The sequence below is a fragment of the Chrysochloris asiatica genome, unplaced genomic scaffold (genome assembly GCF_000296735.1).
Source record: "Chrysochloris asiatica unplaced genomic scaffold, ChrAsi1.0 scaffold00059, whole genome shotgun sequence".
Taxonomy (NCBI): domain Eukaryota; kingdom Metazoa; phylum Chordata; class Mammalia; order Afrosoricida; family Chrysochloridae; genus Chrysochloris; species Chrysochloris asiatica.
The window spans coordinates 14,318,477-14,338,637 of NW_006408577.1; the positions used below are offsets into that span (position 1 = coordinate 14,318,477).

The following is a 20,161-nucleotide window of genomic DNA, read 5'->3' on the forward strand; positions in this document are numbered from 1 at the left end:
ATATCATGTTTGGTAAGGTGGAGGATCAGAGAAAATGAGGAAGACCCCTAGCGAGATGTATTGGCCAAGTGGCAGCATTGATGGACTCAAGCGTGGGAACCAGTAGTGAGGTTGGCCCAGGATTGGGCAGTGTTTCATTCTGCTGTGCATAAGGTTGCTGTGAGTCAGTACCAACTCAATGGCACCTAACAACAACATGTTTTCTTGCAAAGCAGTACACAAGTACTTTGTTGTTGTTAGGTTCCTTTAATGTCTTCTGACTCATAGGGACCTTGTCTAGGATTTTCAAGAATGTGCATTTTTAAGGGAGCAAAATTCCTCACCTTTCCCTGGGGGAGTGGCTGTTGAGTTTGAATTGCCGACCTTGTGGTAAATAGTCCAACAGTTATCCTACAGTGTCAACAGCATTTTTTATAAGACCTAAAAAGTGAAACTATCCACAAGTAAATGAAGTTGTGTTAAGTGAAGAATTATTGCCAATCACATGCCAAGCATTGAAAACAATAACACTGAGGATATTGCTGTAGGGATAGATACAATATTAAAGCAATGTTTGACTCCTGTGACTAATTCATGTGTTGAAAGCACTGTTGTTAAAGTTTTACAGGATGATAATTTAATTGGCAGTGGTCTTCCCCACCCCCAGATGTCCATGACATTATATTGCTGCTTTCAGTTTGATGAAAAGAATCTTTGGCATACGGGTGGTAATTAAAGCTATATGGAGATATATAGGGGGAACCTAGAGGGGCTTGTGTGAATTCTAGAATGGTTGTTTCTTCCATTTAGCAATGGAGGCTGACTTACTCTGTTTGTTATATGCATGCCCTCCTTGATCACTGTCTACTTTTGCTCTAGAACTTGGCAGTGGTTTTGTACTTTCCTAAGGGAACTCTGACAGCGTAGTGGTTACGAATCGGGCTGCAAACCACAAGGTTAGCAGTTCAAAACTACCAGCCTTTCCACGGGAGAAAGATGAGGCTTTCTGCTCCCATAAAGATTTACAGCTTCAGAAACCCTGTACAGGGTCGCTGTGAGTCAGAACCGACTCCATGGCACATAACAACAACAACAAAGTTGCTCTGGTAGCGTAGTGGTTACGAATCAGGCTGCTAACCTCAAGGTCGGCTTTTCGAAACTACCAGCTGTTCTGCGGGAGAAAAATGAGGCTTCCTGCTCCCATAAAGATTTGCAGCCTCAGAAACCCTGTGCAGGGTCACTCTGAGTGGGAACTGACACCCTAGTATTTAACAACAAAGCAGAGAAGAGTAGCAGCACCTTGGTTTTCCAAAGACTAATTCTGAGTGTGAAAATGATAGGCCCACCTAAGCCAAGGAAATACCCTACATAAAATTTTAAGAAAGCAGACACACAAAATTGCTAGACAATAATATGCTGATGAAGAAGCTTTGGTAGTGTAATGGTTACGAATCGGGTTGTGAACCACAAGGTCAGCAGTTTGAAACTACTAGCTGTTCCACGGGAGAAAGATGAGGCTTTCTGCTCCCATAAAGATTTACAGCCTTGGAAACCCTGTTTAGGGTAGCTATGGGTCAGAACCGACTCGACAACACTTAACAACAACAACAACAATCATATGCTGATGAAGGACCTAGCCAAGAAGTAAACAAGCATAAAAACATTGTGATACAGTGATTCAATTACTATGACCCTTCTAGCCGTAGTTTTGTGGGTTCCTGGTGTGGAAGTATAGCATAAGCACTGGACTGCTCACTGCTAGATTGGTGATTCAAACTCACCAACTGCTGCTCAGAAACCCTATGTAGGTTTCCTATGAGTCAGAACCAATTTGATGGCACTTAACAACTTCAACCGCCATAGTCTTATAACTCTTTTGAGAAATCAACCATTGAAAACCCTATGCATTGTAATAATCCAGTCCTGTTGTTTATGGGGGTCACTAGGAGTTGGTGGCCAACTCAGTGGCTGCTAACAATAAGAACATGGTTTGGAAAAGAAACTTTTAGTAAGGAATTTAGATGGAGTCACTAAAATGATATTTGAATGAGATCTGTAGGGTGATAGGGTGCTAGGCAAACAAAATATATGCAAAGGCCCTCAGTTGGAAGTAAGTCAGATACGTTAGAAGAACAGAAGGAAGAATAGTTGTGAAAGAGAAACTGACCAGGGACCAGCTTATGTAGGGGCACTGTAAGCTTTATCTCTCTTTATACCAAATCCTTTCTTAAAGTTAATGACAGTCAGCAATTGTTGTGTGCCATCAAGTCGGTTTGACTCACATAGCACCCCTGTATTGCATTCCCAAGGCTGTAAAACTACAGGAGCAGAAAGCCTCATCTTTCTTATGCAAAGTGGCTGGTGGATTAGAAATGTCAAACGTGCATTTTACACCCCAACACATAACCCACTGCACCACCAGGGGTCCCCAATATTAGTTGTAATAGTTTAAAATATTGAGTTCCAACCTATCATTAGGCTTTCCCCTATATTATACTATTTTTATTTCAAGAATCCTTACCTAATAGTTACATTGCAAATCCTAGCCGTATTACCATAATCTGTTTACATTTCACTTTTAAGAGACTTTACTCATCAAGTTTATTTTCTTGTCTTTTCTTGCCTTAAAATATGTATTTCGATGTAATTGTTATTTAGTTAGAGGTTACTCTTTATCATTTTTATCATACTTGGGTGATGACTTCAGAAACATGCAAGTCCAAAATTGTCTTCATTTTGCCCTTATACATAACTTAACTATACATAGATTTTTAAATTAATAATTAGCTCCCTTTAATAGTTTGTAGATTTCATTCATTTTTATACTCTTGAGAGAAGTGTGATACTAGCCTTTACTTGTAAAGAACTTATTCTTTCTGCCAGAAAGTTTGTAAAATATTTTCCTGTCCTTAAAATTTTGGAAATGGTGCCTTCGTTTGTTTGTTTAATTATTACATCTGCATTTGTATCTATTTTCCTTTTGGATTTTATGTTAATGCCTATAGGTCTTAGATTTTTATATACTGTATATATATGATGACCTCAGTTATTCCACTCAGAATTTATACCTGAAATATCTAATAACGTGTAAGAGAAATACTGGTCATTGTGTAAAGTGGTAGAGAGAGAAGACTTTTTGTGTGCTCTGTGTACTGACTTGATGGTAACCAACAGCAACAACTTATATGTTTATGCATCCTTAGATATTGTATGTTAAAATGCAGACTAAAGATCATCCTCAAATGATTTAATACAGCAGATTTCTTGAGATATTTGCATTTTGATGAGCCCATGGTTTTTTTGTTTGTTTGTTTTTGTTTTTTGTTTTTTTAGCAGTAGGAGAAATAAGATTAGTCTTACTCAGATCACATAAAAAACATAATACGTAGCAGGTCAATCTGCTGCAGATAATGTCTAGCAGAGGATCAAAATAGCTTATAAAATTGAGCTTTGTGTTCCCAAGAAGCTCTGTTGGTGCAGTGGTTAAATACATTGTTGCTAACTGAAAGGTCAGCTGTTCAAATCTATCTGCTGTTCCTCTGGAGGAAGATTTGGCAGTCTGCTCCCTTAAAGATTACAGCCTTGGAATCCTTATCGTGCAGTTGTACTCTGTCCTACAGGGTGGTTATGAGTGAGTCAGTGTCCATGTGACTGCAGCAGGTTGAGTTCCATTACCATAATCAGTTTACACTCAGTAACAAACCCCTTTAGTGATAAAAAGGGTGAGTGGCTGAATCATAGATAAATTTGAAGATCTGTATAGTTCCTTTCAAATCTAACTATTCTTTCATCTTCCCCACCAACAAGTACAACTGTAACTCCTTTCAAATCTAACTATGCTTTCATCTTACCCACCAACAGGTACAACTGTAACTGCTTTAAGATTGTTTAAGAGCCTGCCTGTAAGAAAACAATTTTACTCAACTGCTAAAAAATGTAAAGATGAACTAAAAAGGGTTCAAGATCTCCTTGTGAACTATGGTATTCTTAAACCTGACTTAAGGATTGTTTTGATGCATAACAAGGTAAAACAATATTTTGCTTTTTATGATTTTTTTGGTATAAAATACAGTAAAGAGATAGTATATTTTATATAAATCAGTTAGCTATATAAAGAGTCTTCTTTTAAAAATTTGGTTCACATTCATTTGGTTTTAACTTTATTATATTAAGAACATATTCAATTTGTCATCTGATATCTATACAGATCTGATTAAATCTTTGATTTCTTAATTTCTAAGATCAGTGATTCTCCCAACAGACTTTTTCATACAAGAAGTGTATGTGTGCCTTCTTTTGCCAGGTGCTATGATTGTTGTTGTTGTTGTTAAGTGCCGTCGAGTCGGTTCCGACCCATAGCGACCCTGTACAGGGTTTCCGAGGGTGTAAATCCTTACGGGAGTAGAAAGCCTCATCTTTCTCCCGCGGAGCGGCTGGTAGTTTCGAACCGCTGACCTTAAGGTTCGCAGCCCGATTCGTAACCACTACGCTACCAGAGCTATGATAGATTATGAAAATAATCAAGGTCATTAAGAACTTCATTCTAGGAGCTCACCACCTTGTGTCATTTCTTTTATTGTGTCTTTTAAGGAGCTCTGGTAGGGTAGTGGTTACGAATCGAGCTGCTAACCTCAAGGTCTACAGTTCCAAACTACCCCTGTGAAGATTTACAGCCTCAGAAGCCCTATAACAGGGTTGCTATGAGTCTGAACCGACTCCATGGCACATAACAGCAAACAAACTGTTTACTCTTTAAAGTGTTTTTTGTTTGTTTGTAAAAGAAATCTGCTAATTTCTTTCTGTTTTCAAACCAAGGCTGATAGGGAAAGGAATCCATCTGTTGCTCAAAAAATCTTGTGGTTGTTAAGTGTTGCTGAGTCATTTCCGATTCATAGCTACACTATGTAAGGTTTCTGAGGCATGGCTGATGGGTTTGAATTGCCGACCTTTCGGTTAGCAGTCTAGTGCTTATCCTACAACACCACACCAGGATTTCTGATGAACCTTAGGAGGAATAAAATTTTACTTATTTTCTTTTTGGTAAAATTCCACATTGGTATCTTAAAGTATTTATTGACAAGTGAGCAGAAGCAGGAAAGCCTGGCAATAAGCAGAGTTAATGTTTATTGAGGAGCTACACTGTGCCAGCACTTAGGTTAGGCACATTAACTTCCTATAATCCTCACAGCAAAACCAAGTGAAGCAGACATTATATCAGTTTGGTCCTCCAAACTAAATCAGTGAAATTTCATACTTTGTTTACGATTGTACAGTTTGTAAATTGTTGAAGGAATTTGAAATTTAACTTGCCTATAGCACAGGTTCTTTGTACTATACTGTGTTGTCTTCTCATTTTAATGCTAACTTTCTGTAGTTCATCTCCAGTTTTCAGGACATTTTTGTAATTTTCTTTGATCTTTACAATAAGTTTATAACTTTGAAAGGTAGACAGCATTATCCCTGTTGACATGAGGAACTTGAAACTCAGAAGAATTGTTTTATATTAGACAGTAAGTTATAGTACTGAAATCAGAACCTCGATTTTAGGCTTTTTTAGTCATAATTTCTTTCTACTATATATTTTTTAACTCTTTACTTATTAAACTAAGCCAGGGTAGAACAGTCATCAAAATCTTTGTCATCTTAAGAAAGTAAAAAAAGGAAGAAAAATAATTAAGAATAGTCAGCCACCTGTTCCTATTGGTACAGGACTCAAGCAAATGATATTTGAGATCCCTTCGATGTCTACCATGCTGTGATTCCTCATGATGTTGATGGATGGAGGCGCATCCTGCCAATATAAATAACCCGGTGATCTCGTTAGTAATTTAAAGTTGAATTAAAAGTCAAATGTCCCCATGGGACAGAAAAAACATAATGATTGGGTAGCGAAAAGCAGAAGAAAACATAATATGAAGAGAAATATAAATGACCTATTTATAAAAGAGAAGAGTACAACTAAAGGGAAAATTTTAGAGTTAGAAAAAATACAATAGAAGAAAGATGATCATCTCATAATAGAAATGAGTATTTCAGAAGTATTTGATGTAACAGTTCTCATTTATTCATATGAATTTTAATATATATCTTCTAAGCATTTGGAGGAGTCCTGGTGTGTCATTGTGGGTGGACTGCAAAGTTGCTTTGAATCGCAAGATCCACGGTTCAAGCTCACCAGCTGCTCCTTGGAAACCCCATACGGGGCCACTATGGGTCAGAACTGACTCGAGGGCACTAATAACAACAACAACAAGCATTTGGAGTCCTGCTGTGGTACTGTAAGATAAGTACTGGACTTCTAACCACAAGATCCGTGATTCAAATCCACTAGCTGCTCTTGAAAGCCTATTGTTATTGTTAAATGCCATAGAGTCGAATCAGACTCCTAGAGACCCTGTGTAGAGTGTCCGAGGCCAGCTGGTGAGTTTGAATCACTGACCTTGCAGTTCAAACCGACCTTGCAGCCCAGTGCATTAACCCACAGTGCCACACCAGAACTCCTGGAAACCCTATACAAGGTCACTAAGAGGCAGAACTGATTCGATGGCACTGAACAACAGCAACAACAAAATGCATTTGATAAGTTTATGTTGGCTTCCCAATCAATAAAAGATTATCAATCTAAGTATTTTCTTTTGAAAATGGACAGCACCGTTTTATAAAATACAGCATTTTATTATTTTAGGAGGACACCCTGTCAGAAATTATGTTGAGCAAAGACATGTAACTGGCCTTCAGTCATTTTTAGTACAATTCTGAAGAGTAGGCTGAGTGTGTGGTATACCTTGAAAGTAGTAGACAAGTTTTCCAAAATCTGAAATAGTAAAATAATAGCTTTTACTACATTAAGAAAATCATGGAGTGAATTGGAACATACTCTTAGGAAAGCTTTAAACTTCTTTCTCTTCTTTTACATTTCTTGATAGTACTGTTGTATCTCAAAACTTTAAAAATGCATTGTAAAACCTCCCAAATACCATTTGCATGCTATCATAAATTTCCTTTAATATTGAGTTCTACTTTACTCTTAGCCTTTTTCCTTTAAACATACTTATATCTTCTTTATATATTTTTCTCAAGAATGTGTATGTACTTGCTTAAATTTAAACAAAGACATTAATATTGGCTCATACCTTTCTTTCCTTGAATTTTTTTTTCAGCATTAGAAACCATCATATTGCACATAATATGAGAAGTACTATTGCTATTTTGACAACTTGGATTAGATAGTGTTCCTTCTTTTTATGAAGGTTTAACCTGCCAAGACATTCTTTGAATACTGATAATGTTGATGTTCTTGCCAGTATGGTTATGTTAGAAAGAGGTATTTTTCTTCTTTCATCACCGTGTTCCTTGAAAGCATATTGAATAATGAGACAGCCAAAGGGAAATAATTTCCAAGTGGATTCAGTGAGTTTATTTAAAGTGATTATTCCGAGAATGGCAAGAGCCATTCTTTAGATGACCACTGTTTTCAGCTTTAGTTGTATTGACTGAACCTCACTGCGGTCCTGCTGTATTTATTTTCATTGTATAAACTAGTTATTTCTTGGAATTGGAAGTTTTTCTCAATATCAGTATTCTTAGCTATTTCATATGAACATGAATAATGTTATAGATATTATTTTAGAATGTAATAATGTGTAATTTGAAAGAGGGTACCATTATATTTATACTTTATTTTTTGTGAATATTTTGTAATTTTTGAAGTAGCTTGGAATTGAATTTTGTCTTGATGATTAGAAGTCCACTGGTATTTGGAAAGCTGAATTGGTTGTCATTGATATCAGAACATTCTTAACAGTTACAAAAGAAGGAGAAGTAATTTAGGAAATTGCTTCCCTCTTCCTTCTAAACCTCCCCCTTCCTCCTGTGTCACTTTAGACTTGTTGTTAAGTGCCAACGAGTTGGTTCCAACCCATAGCAACCCAGTATAGGAGCGGCTGGTGAGTTTGAACCACTGACCTTGTGGTTCAAATCCACCTTTGTCATCCTTTATTTTGAGGTCTGGAAGATTGAGTTTACAGCTCTGAAAGGTTGAATATTCCTAATTTCAGTCATTTGGAAGAGGCAATGAGTGCCTTAGTCCAGAAACCCAGGAAAGCAGCTCATGGAGATTGAGCAGTGAGTGTTTGTAGCTCTTTCTAAGTTCTTAGGGTCTTTAGTAGGAGGGTACACTTTTTGGTAGTAGTTGAATATTGGGTGGAAAACCCAGAATGAGAAAGAGAGGGATTGTTTTCTTATTATAAACTGAAAATCAGTAAGTGGTGGCTTATAACCTACATGCCTTACATTCATATTTTGTTGGTTAATTTTGTTCTTCCTGACTCGTCATTGCCTTTGCTTATATATTTTTTATTGGATCAGCCTATTGTCATTTGTATTGTGGGGAAATCATTTGTACTATGAGGTATGGATTGCGTCTCAATGTAAAGAAACAATCCTCACCATTGGACCAATAAACAACATTTTTACCAATGGAGAAAAAATTGAAGTTGTCAAGGACATCATTCTTCTTTGATCAACCATCAACACTCATGGAAGCAGCAGTCAAGAAATCAAACGACGTATTGCATTAGGCAAATCTGCCAGGATGGCCAAACTTTGTCTCATACTTTGGACATATTGTCAGGAGGGACTAGTTGCTGGAGAAGGATATCATGTTTGGTAAGGTAGAAGGTCAGAGAAAAAGAGGAAGAACCCCAACAAGATGGATTGGCAAAATGGCAGCATCAGTGGGCTCAAGCATGGCAACAATTATGAAATTGGCCTAAGACTGGAAAGTATTTCATTCTTTTATATATAGAGTTGCTATGAGTCGATTCCAACTCAATGGCACCTAACAACAACAACAACAATGGGGAAATCAAATAAAAGGTCTTTTGCCCACAATTGGATCAGTGTTAGAGGGTCAGGGTTGCGGAGGCAGTATAATCAAAGAGCAATTCCAACTTATAATTTGGGCTTTGGTGTCCCTTCCTTATGAAGAAATTATTCTCCCAGTGTTAACCTTAAAAGTTTGGAGTTTTTAGTTTTATTTCTTTTAATTAACAAAGGTGTAACTTTTTTAAGGTATGTATTTTAATGTTAGTATGGGACTGATTTTCAGTCATGTTTTTTTTTTTTTCTTGCTGCTCCTTATAAATTGGAGTCCTGGTGTGACGCTATGGGTTAATGCGCCAGACTGCTAAGCTGTTTGAACTACAAGGTCTGTGATTCAAGCTCACCAGTCACTTCTTGGAAACCCTATACAGTGTTGCTATGGGTCGGAACCGACCCGACAGCATTTAACAACAATAACAACAACAAGTTATCATTTGATGAGCCCTGATGGTCTAATGGCTTATGTGTTCAGCTGCTAAACACAAAGTCAGCAATTCAAATCTACCAGGTGCCTCACCAGTTGCCAACATAGTAGATTTCTCTTCTGGTCAGTAATACCCATGAAATAATTCTGCACAGACATCACTTTTGTACTTTAGGCCAATGAAAGTTGATCAAATGACTTAACATCCTTTTAAACTCTAAAACAGAATTTTAAGAGGCCTATGGAATTGTCAAGGACTTCATTCTTCTTGGATCAACTATCAACACTCACGGAAACAGCAGTCAAGAAATCAGATGACATATTGCATTAGGCAAATCTGCTGCACAAGACCTTTTTAAAAAAGTGTTGAAGAGCAAAGATGTCAGCTTGAGGACTAAGGTGTACCTGACCCAAGCCATGGTATTTTCAATAACCTCATATGCATGCAAAAGCTGGACAGCGAATAGGAAGACCGTAGAAGAATTGATGCTTTTGAATTATGGTGTTGGAGGAGAATATTGAAAGTGCTATGGGCTGCCAAAAGAACCAATAGATCCATTGTGGAAGAAGTACAGCCAGAGTGCTCCTTAGAGGCCTAGATTGCCAAACTTTGTCTCTCATACTTCAGACATATTGTCAGGAGGGACTAGTCACTGGAGAAAGATATCATGTTTGGTAAGGTAGAGGGTCAGAGAAAACAAGGAAGACCCCCAACGAGATGGATTGGCCAAGTGGCAGCATCCATGGACTCAAGCGTGGCAACAGTAGTGAAGTTGGCCCAGGATTGGGCAATGTTTCATTCTGCTGTGCATAAGGTTGCTATGAGTAGCTACTGACTCGATGGCACCTAACAACAACAACTTGGGGTCCTGGTGTGGCGCTGTGGGATAAAGCACTGGACCACAGGGACAATAGTTCAAACTCACCAACCACTCCTTGGAAACGTTTTACAGGGCTGCTTTAAGTTCGAAGTGACTTGATAGCACTTATCAAAAACAACAATGGAGTTTGGTATGTTCTTTGAACTTCTAGTGAAGGTGGCTCAAACCTACCAGCCGCTCCTAAGAAACCTTATACAGGGTTCCTATGAGTCAGAACTTGACAGCTTTTAACAACAACATGTAAAATTCGAGCACTTTTATTTCTTATGAAATTGGAATTTCACTTTCTGTTGGAAGTTTTGCTGAGGTGATCATATATAAAAATCATAAAACAATAGGAAGCAGGATTATTAGAATTTAATATCCACACTTTGTTGCAAATAGTGTGTTTTTCCTGTTTCCCTATCACTTTATCTTTTATATGGCACCTCCCCATCCCCAAATTGCTCAATAACTTGAATCTTGTAAATGGCAGAAGATAAACTAAAGGTCATATGTCTTCATTGTTAATGCAACATTCATTCTCCTTTCCTGTGGCTTTCTAACTGCTGCTAGGTGTAGAGCATTGAAAAGGTGTTATGGAAGATTATGCGGTGGTAAGGAGCTCTGGTAGCATAGTGGTTACGAATCAGGCTATGTACCTTAAGGTCAGCAGTTTGAAACTACCAGCTGTTCCATGGGAGAAAGAGGAGGCTTTCTGCTCCCGTAAAGATTTACAGCCTCGGAAACCCCGCACAAGGTTGCTGTGAGTCGCAATCGACTCCACGGCGCATCACCACCACCACCACAGTCTGAAAGGAGAGCATGCTGTGTAAGTGAGCAGTTAAGATATAGAAGTGTATTAACACTTAAATACATTAAAAGAATAATGAAAACTTGATTATCAAGTGAATAATATAGAAATTGAGAGAAGAAAACCTTAACTTCAGGTTAGATTCGTTAGAGAATACTGAGTGGAAGTGTTTTGATCTGGTCTTAAAGGGGTAGATATGTTAGCATATAGAGCTAGGTCTTCCCCTACCCCAAAGTAAAACAGCTTCTTAGCCATTGTGAAATATTCAGAAAAGTGTAACCAATTCGCTGATATCACTAAGTTCTAAGACTCTCATAGAATAAACTTGAACTCTGTTTATAATTACCACTCACTTTGTTACTAAATATCAGATGATAAAGCAGGAGAGGTGCAATAGAATCACTGAGGGGGAAAAAAAGAATCCATATGAGTAATGGAAGGACAGAACGAAAGATTTCCATCTGTAGATTTTATTGACAGGGGTCAGGTGACAGCCCAAACCACCCCCTGTAGATAATTAGAATGAATCAACAGGAAGCCTTTGCTCTCAAAACAAGATTGTACTCCCCTGACCTCCATGACTTCATCTTCAGATGTCAGATGGGATTCCCAGAATTCTCTATAATTGAGGCAAGACCTCCGTACTCATTTCCTTAAAGTCAGTTTTGCAACTACTAACTGCTTTGGCATTATCTTTTTATCTATCTCTTTCAATGACTACTAGGTGTCTGGGCCTCCCAAGACATTCCTTTTATCCTTAGACTCTTTTAAGAATTAATTGCTTTTTCTAACTCTTTCTCTCACCTATTCCCATCTCCTTAAATGTACTAGTGTATACTCTAGAACCCATGATAAAAATCTCTGACGTCCTTAATCTTTTCTTTGATCACTACTTTTATCCTCTTGCTCTAACAAAAACCTACACCCTGCCATGTAGTACGTATTTTCTCTCTCCTGTTTCTTATATCATAGTGCTACATTGCTTCCAGCCCATTCCACATTCTCCAATTCATATATTCCCATTCAGCAAAACAGGTAGGGGTAGCTTAATTTAGAATGAGTCTTATTCAGCGGTAAGAACACAGCTGGAGAAGAAAAGTCTCATGAAAAACAAAATATAGTAGATAGATGGCAGAATGAAAACAGATATTGTTAGAAAACAATGGCAGATTAGCAAATAACCTTTTTTTTTAATTGGGATAAAATTTTCATAACAAAATTAACCATTTTAAAGTGTATACAATTCAGTGACATTAGTATAATTATACTCAGTGTTGTGCACCTCTGTCTAGTTCTAAAACATTTCGCTCCTCAAAAGAAAACCCCTTGGCAATGAAAGGATATACAAAAGAATGAATGTAAAACTAATGTTCTCCCATGTAGACTATCACATAACTCACAATATAACATTAAAAAAAAAAAGACATTATAGAATCTAAGATATTAAAAAAAACCCTTTTCCTCTCCTTCCATTCCCTGAAGCCATGAATTTGCCCTCCATGGATTTACCTATTCTGGTTATTTCATATAAATGAAATCATACAATATATATGACCTTGTGCTTTCACTTAGCATGTTTTCAAGTTGTATCCATGTTATAGCATGTATCAGCACATTATTCCTTTTTATGACTGAATAATAGTCTATAGCATGTGTATATCACATTTTTTAATCTATTTATCTACTGATGGACATTTGGATTATTTTTAGAATTTGTCAATAGTGTTGCTGTTCATGCACAAGGATTTGTTGGAGTACCTGATTTTTAGTTCTATGGGTATACACCTAGGAGTGGCATTGCTGCATACTAGGGTGGTAATTCTCTGTTTACCTTTGAGGAACTAACAACTTGATTTCTAGCAGTTGTGCTACTTTACACAGATTCCAATTTCTCTACAACATCATCAACATTTAGTTTCTGTTTTTTTGGATTATAGCCATTCTACTTGGTGTGAAGTGGTATCAGTGTGGTTTTGATTTGCATTTGCCTAATGACAAATGATTTTGAATATCTTTTCATGTGCTTGATGGTCATTTATATATCTTGTTTGGAAAAACGTCTATTCAAGTCCTTTGCCCATTTTTAAGTTGTATTGTCATTTTGTTGTTGAGTTGTAAGAAAGAGTTCCTTATATATTCTAGATAATTGAATTTTATAAGTTACATAAAAATACAAATATTTTCTCCCCTTCTATAGGCTCTTTTGACTTCCTTAATAATGTTCAGTGACACAAACAGTTTTTAAGTCTGATCAAATCCGGTTTATCTACTTCTTTTGTTGCTCTTCTTTTTTATAAGAATCCGTTCCCAAATCCCTACTCATGAAAATAGTTTTAGTTCTTATATTTAGATCATTGATTCATTTTGAGCTGATTTTTATATGTGATTATCAACTCTTCTTTTACATACAGAGATAAATTGTTTTGACTGTAACTTTGTAGTAAGTTTTGAATTCAGGAATCCAACTTTGTTCTTTTTCATGATTTCATTATTTGAGGGCCTTTACAATTCCATATGAAATATGTGTTTAAAATAGGAAATAAGGCTGGAGAGGTTGCCTGGGTCCAGATTCTAAAAGACCTTATATACCATACATAGGAAAGCGGATTTCCTTTTGCCAGTAGCCACAAGGGGGCTAAATGGGGAGTTTCAGTAGGAGACCAACAAAGTAAAACAATTCTTAAAACATTTAGAGGATAGACCAGATTATGTTTAATCTTTTTTGAGATTGCTTATTCAGTTGTCCAGGCAGGATATAGAGAAGAGGATCTAGACAAGAAAAACATTTCTGATATTGCTAAGATTATATTTGGTTGCCATTTGGTAATAGTCTAAAGTTTTGTTTTTTAAAACCACAAAGAGAATAGTATAATCTCCCTTTTTTAAAAGGTACACAAAGAAGAATTTTATAATTTTTTGTCCAGGTGTTGTGGCAATGTAAGATAAACATTGGACTGCTAACCTCACGGACAAGAGTTCAAAACCACCAGCTGCTCCTTGGAAACCCTATACAGGGTTACTGTGAGTTGGAACACTTTAAAATACTTAGGTGTTTTAATAAGTCAGTTTTACATGGTTCAAAAACCAAAAAGTGTGAAAAGGTACAGCAAAAAAGGTTTTCTTATATATATCTTTGATATTAATTCCTTTTGTAACCATCAGGAAAAAAAAAGTATGCATGTTCTATTCCTCAAAACAAGTACGTAAACTAAATACTTAAGCAGGATTTTTTTAAAAAAGAGAGATTTTAAATTTGGAAATGTGCTAAATAAATTTGACCAAAAAAAGAATCCTTAAAAATTTCAGAGTACTTAGCAAGAAACAAGTGATATTTATATTTTATTTATTGCTATATAGTATTTAACTAAAGTATTGATATTTCAAGTGATGAAATGATCCACAGTTTATACTTAATTCAAATTATAAGGCAATGTCTTAGCAATAAACTGCTGTTGCTGACATTGTTAATTTGACCTACTTCCAAGGTCAGGTTATACTAGAGACCAATACTGTACATGGTGGTGGTGGTGGCTGTGTGCTTGGAGTGGGTCCGCCTCATAGTGACCCTGTACAAGGTTTCTGAAGCTATAAATCTTTACTCTTTATCATATACTGTAGGATTCTCTTTTGATCAGGTAGTCTTAACATTGCATTTTTAAATTAGGTTTGTATCATCTGTATCATGTGCCATAAATTGCATTTATAATTGAGATTTACTAATTAAATGCCTAGTGTTCACATTTAACTGAATTTCCTTCAAATTCTGTATGTCAATGAAGTAGGAACAGAATTAAGATATATTTGACTACCTTCAATCAAACCTAAGATGGTATGCATGTAATAAGAGGTGTTTTTGCACTGTCATCATACTGAGTAGAGTCAAATTCTTACTTGGCACATTCAGATGCTCCAACTTTGTGTGACCTAGATAGAAAATATATGGGGGTATGTGTGTATTTTTAGCACGTGTTCAGCTTTCAGCCTAAGGATAAGCTATGTGAAAAACTCCAAGAAGTGAAAAGAAAATCTCTAATTTTGAAAAGAATATAGGATTGAGTAATGGTGGGAAATGTAAAGTACAAAGTATTTACTGAAGAAAATATGTTTATATTTTTTGTTTCTTTTAGATTCCTCAATTTTTAATTATTGTATTTTATTTTTTGGTTATTGAATAATGGATCCTGTTTTGAAAATGGCTCTAAATTGACTAGTAGTGAACTTTTAACTAGTTGGCAGACCTCTTTATCATTTATTGCTAACTCAACTGCAATATGTTTAGAAAGTGCTCTAACTTAGCTCTGCTGACCTGATGCAATAATTGCCCAGTATGAGATAATACTGTCAAGCTTCTAACAGTATTCACTTTTTGAAAGCTCAGCTCACATTTAAGAGTTACCACATGTCACAGCTTTTCCAGAACTATGTTCTGAAGTGCTTTTTTCACACTTCTGTATACTAGCTGTTCAGCAGGTCAGGCAGTGAAATTGCATCCTTGCATTAATCAGCAGCTGAGATTTCGATCTGAACCTGAGGTGTCACACTACTCAGAAATAGTGTGATGTTTACATTAGTAGCGTCACAGATTTTGTAGCTATATCCACTGCAGGAATTTAAAAACATTACTTTTCTTGAACATTTTCTTGACTTCTTTAAATATATTTTCAGAGGTTGGAGAGGTGGCATAATCTTAAAGAGATATACTTTTATTGCTTGTTACAAGTAACTTGTGGTGTGGAAAGTATGAAGCAGAGCCCATTCCACTCCCATGTAGTTGAAGGATATTCGGACCTACAGTCTCTCATTATTTCTGTTACTTTTAATATTTCCCCTGCATTCATCAGCTACTAACTAGCTTAAGACAAAAACTATAATAACTGAAACCCTCACTTTCTCATTTTAGAGAGTTAAACACACACACACACACCTATACACAAACACACACAAGTGAAGCTTGACAGTTCCTTAAAAGGTTAAACATGGAGTTTGCCATATAACCTAACGATTCCACCCCTAGATATATACTCACAGCAAATGAATGCATATGTCTACATACAAATTTGTACAGAAATTTTCATAGTACCATCATTCTTAAAAGCCAAAACTTAGGAACAACTCAGATGTTCATCAACTGATAAAAGGGTAAATTAGATGTATGGTCCATATAATGCAATTTATTCAGCCATAACAAGGCTCTAAACGATAAGGACTGGAGTGTCAACTATAAGGTCTGTTGTTTGAACCCACTATGCACTCTGTGGGAGGAAGATGAGACTTTCTGCTCCCCCGAAAATTTAAAGTCTCAGAAACCCTATACAGAGTCACTATGAGTCAGAACCAACTCAACAGCCCCTTAACAACAGGAAGGAATGCAGTGTATTCTGCAGTACATGCTACAACATGGAAGTATGCTGAAGCATTATGCTAATTGAAAGACACTAGTCACAAAAGACCATGTGTTGTAGTATTCCATTTACATAAAGTGCCCAAAATAGAACTGAAAGTAAATTTATAGAGATGAAGTAACTTGCCTAGGGTTGAAAAGCAGGTTCTTTTTAGAGTGAAAAAATGTTCTAAAATTAGATTGTGGTGATGATTACATAGCTCTGTGAATATACTAAAAACCATTGAACTATGCAGGGTCACCAGAGTTGGAATCAACTTCATGACACTTAATAATAACATAGTGATGAGACAACCTGCAGTCTTTAAAAACAAAGTTAGTTTTCAACCTCAGTGAGTTTATTTTTTCCTAAAAAATGTTCATTTGTTCATTCCTTTAAACAAATGTTGATTTGGCTACCTGGCACTGTTCTCCATGCTAGAATTTAGTAATGAAAAAGCTGGACTCATCATCTTTCTTCTGCTTTGTTATCTTACAGTGAATAACATTAATACCATTGTAGTTTCCCAAGTCAGAGACCTATGATTCGTTTGTTTCTCGTTTTGTTTCTCTTCTCATGCAGTTAACCAACAAGCTATACCGAGTCTATTTATCCCTTAATCTATTCCTGTCTTCTTTTTTCCCCTTATCAGTGTGATGATTGTGTTCTCCAGTCCATCAATTCTTGGCTACAGAGTTAATATTAGTAAAGTACCAAAGTTTGTAAATGTTTTGCCATAAAAAATTAGAGAAATAATTTCTGTAACTGTCACTTTCATTACTATCCCTAACATGTCAGCTGGAGTCTTGGTGTGACTCTGTAGGATAAGCACTCAATTGGCAAGTTCAATTTGAACCGATAGGTTGGAGGTTCAAACTCAGCAGCCATTCCTCGGAAACCCTATACAGGGTGCTATGAGTCAGAATAAACTTGATGGCACTTAACAACTAACTAGTTAGTGGTCCTGTAAGAGAAATACTGTAAGTGAGTGACTTTAAAAACAAATGCATTTTTTCACAGTTCTAGAGGTGAAAAGTCCACAAACAAATCAGGGTCTTGGCTGTGTTGGTTCATTCCTTCTTGAAAGGCTTTGGTTTTTTGGAGTTCCTTAGCTTGTGGAATAGCCGCAGATGACAACTGTCTTCTTTCATGTGTGTCTGTCTGCCTCTGTGTCTTTCTGTCTACCTGGGAACTGATTAGATTTAGAACTCACCCTACTCTGATATATGCTAATTAGTCTAACAAAAAAAACCAGTGTTTTTAAATAGAATTACATTGATATGTATATGTTAGGATCCTAACACATATTTTCATGGGGACAGCAGGACACAATTTAATTTATAACACATGCTGATCAGAGAACAACATGAGTTTATTTTATCTTTCATTATATCATCAGTATTTCTTACGTATATTTATTCCTGGTCATTGTTAAGTAGCTCCTTTGGTCAGAATCCTTTGATCCAGTTTCTCTCTGAGTCATAGACTTCTGCCTTCTGGGCCCCTAACCAAAAGTGTGCCAGTTTCATTGTCAAACAGGCTAAAAAATGTAACCATATATATCTAATGGTGAAGCAAACTATTATTGCTCAATTTTACCACTTTGGTTCACTGAAAACTATGTTGCTGTAGGGTACTGTCTTCCTAGAGACTTCTAAGCAAATGAAAGATAGTCCTCCTCAATTGGGCTTTTAACTTGGCAATTCTTCCATATTTTTGTTAGTATCCCATGAGTTCTTAAATCTTTAAACCATTGTCTTTTTCACTGAACAAACTACCTCTTATTCTTCATTATACTTCATTACTATCTAAGGTCACTTTTTACTTTCTTTCCTATAGTCACTATTCAAGTCACTGGAATCTGATTTTGTTTTACTTTTCCTAAAACTAGTCTCACCTACCTGCTTCCCATGGTAACATGTCTATTCTTACCTTGATTTTTCAATGTTTCACATACATGATGACTTCTGTCCTCTTAGAATACTTACTTGTCCTGTTCTCCACACTCCCCAATTGTTCTTCCTGCCTGTACTAATTCCTGTTCCATCTTCTCTTCCTTCTCTGCCTCCCCTTTGAATATTGATGATCCTTAATGGTGTCTCTTTGGCCCTTTGCACATTTTTTTCTAGACCGAAGAGGTGCTAAGTTAATATTTAGGTATTTAGCATAAATGCTAAGTGATTTGCATATTATGAATGAGTGATTTGTGTCTGCATTGATGATCTTTAAAGAGATCTGTCTATAATTGTACCTTTTTATTATTGTTGTTAAGTACTTTCGAATTGGTTCCAACTCAGAGACTCTGTATAGGGTTTCTAAGTAGCAGCTGATGAGCTTGAACTGCCAACCCTGCAGTTCATACCAACATTACAGTTCAGTGCAGTAACCCGCAGTGCCACATCAGGACTCAATTTTGCAGTGTATCAAATGATGATGATGATTCTCTTAAACTACACTACTGTATACATGCAGTGAAAAGAATCTAAGCTCGTATTCAACTTTTTGTTTAAGAAGTAAAGTTAGCTTTTTTTGAGTTCTCTGCATATAAAAGGAGTTGCATAATGTAAAGATGCTTGACTGTCTTATGACTATTAGTTTCCCTTGCCTACTACTGTAAAATAGACACTTGAGTGGGATAGAAAGGAATGTCAGGAAATATGATTACAGAAAGCTTGTAAGCCCATCTTCAGCCTGTAACTGATTGGAATACCTAAAAGGGGTTCTACAACTTGCCCAGTGAAATAGGCTCCTTGCAGAGCCTTTGTAGTATAGGTGGAATCCTGAGCCTCATCCAGAACCTTCTGAGGTGGGACATTCTCACTTGAAAGGACTAGCATACCATACCAGCTTGGAAACTAGAGAAGCAGAAGATACTTCTTGAAAGAAAGACCAGCAGGAAAAATCCAAAACAAAAATGATAGTCTCACTGGCTACTATAAGAACAAGCAAGTTGTTCGCCGGGGAGCCATCAAGGCAAGCAATCAAGTCCCTTCAGGACAAAACCCTCTCCAAGACTAAAACTCAAAGGGAACACATGAACAGGCATGTAAGCTTGCAGGCGACCATGTTGGTCTACTGGTGAATGCAAGAGAGGGGAAGGCAGCAATGAAGATATGGGCTGAGTTTGACCAACTTCCATAAACACCTGTCGACCTGGAGATCGAAGAGAGAGAAGAGGAAGGGCTGGTTGGCCCAAAGTTTGGTGAAACCTGGGGGGGACTCCTGAGACCATGGACAAGGACATAGCCACAGAGGACCAGAGTTGAGAGCAAAGCATCCTGCTGATATGAAGTGAGGGGAGATGCACAAGAACACCCAAACTCGTTGACAGTACCCATTCTACCTAGCTTCGATGGCTTGATGACCAGAACTCCACTAGAGGAAGATTAATATATATATGTTTTGATAAAAGAATAAGTGTAAACTGCTATGATTTGATGAACTAGTAAAAATCGCTCATCAATCACACCGCACACCAGACGGCCTATTCAGGGTGAAGATGAGCAGGGAGAGTTCTGCCCGAGAGCAAAGGCAGAGGAAGAGGAAATGAGATCAACAGGAAGGGAGTGGTCTTATTTAGGTTCAAATCAGAAGATCACACGTCATTACTGGGGTGATTTTAACTCTGGCCTATCAAAAGCCATGTTGCCTATTAAACTACGCCCCTTGCAGCTTAGTTTGGCGGGGGGGAAAAGACAAAATGGAGCTGAAGGGAAGGGAAAGGGAAGAACCCAGAAGGTATTGTGACAACTAGACCTACACTTATGGATGTAGTAGCTCAAAATATCAACTGAGAGAAAACGATACTTCACATCAAGTA

The 20,161-nt window shown here is 36.9% G+C and overlaps 1 protein-coding gene across 2 annotated transcripts in view; it reads left to right on the forward strand.

Annotated features, from left to right (window-relative positions):
- The window catches only part of PMS1 (PMS1 postmeiotic segregation increased 1 (S. cerevisiae)), a 108,225-nt gene that overhangs the window by 34,337 nt on the left and 53,727 nt on the right, over positions 1-20,161 (forward strand). For both annotated transcript variants that reach the window (XM_006864044.1, XM_006864043.1), the window contains exon 4: positions 3,841-4,004. In XM_006864044.1, the coding sequence (XP_006864106.1) occupies positions 3,841-4,004 (164 nt within the window). The remainder of the gene's footprint in view (positions 1-3,840; positions 4,005-20,161) is intronic.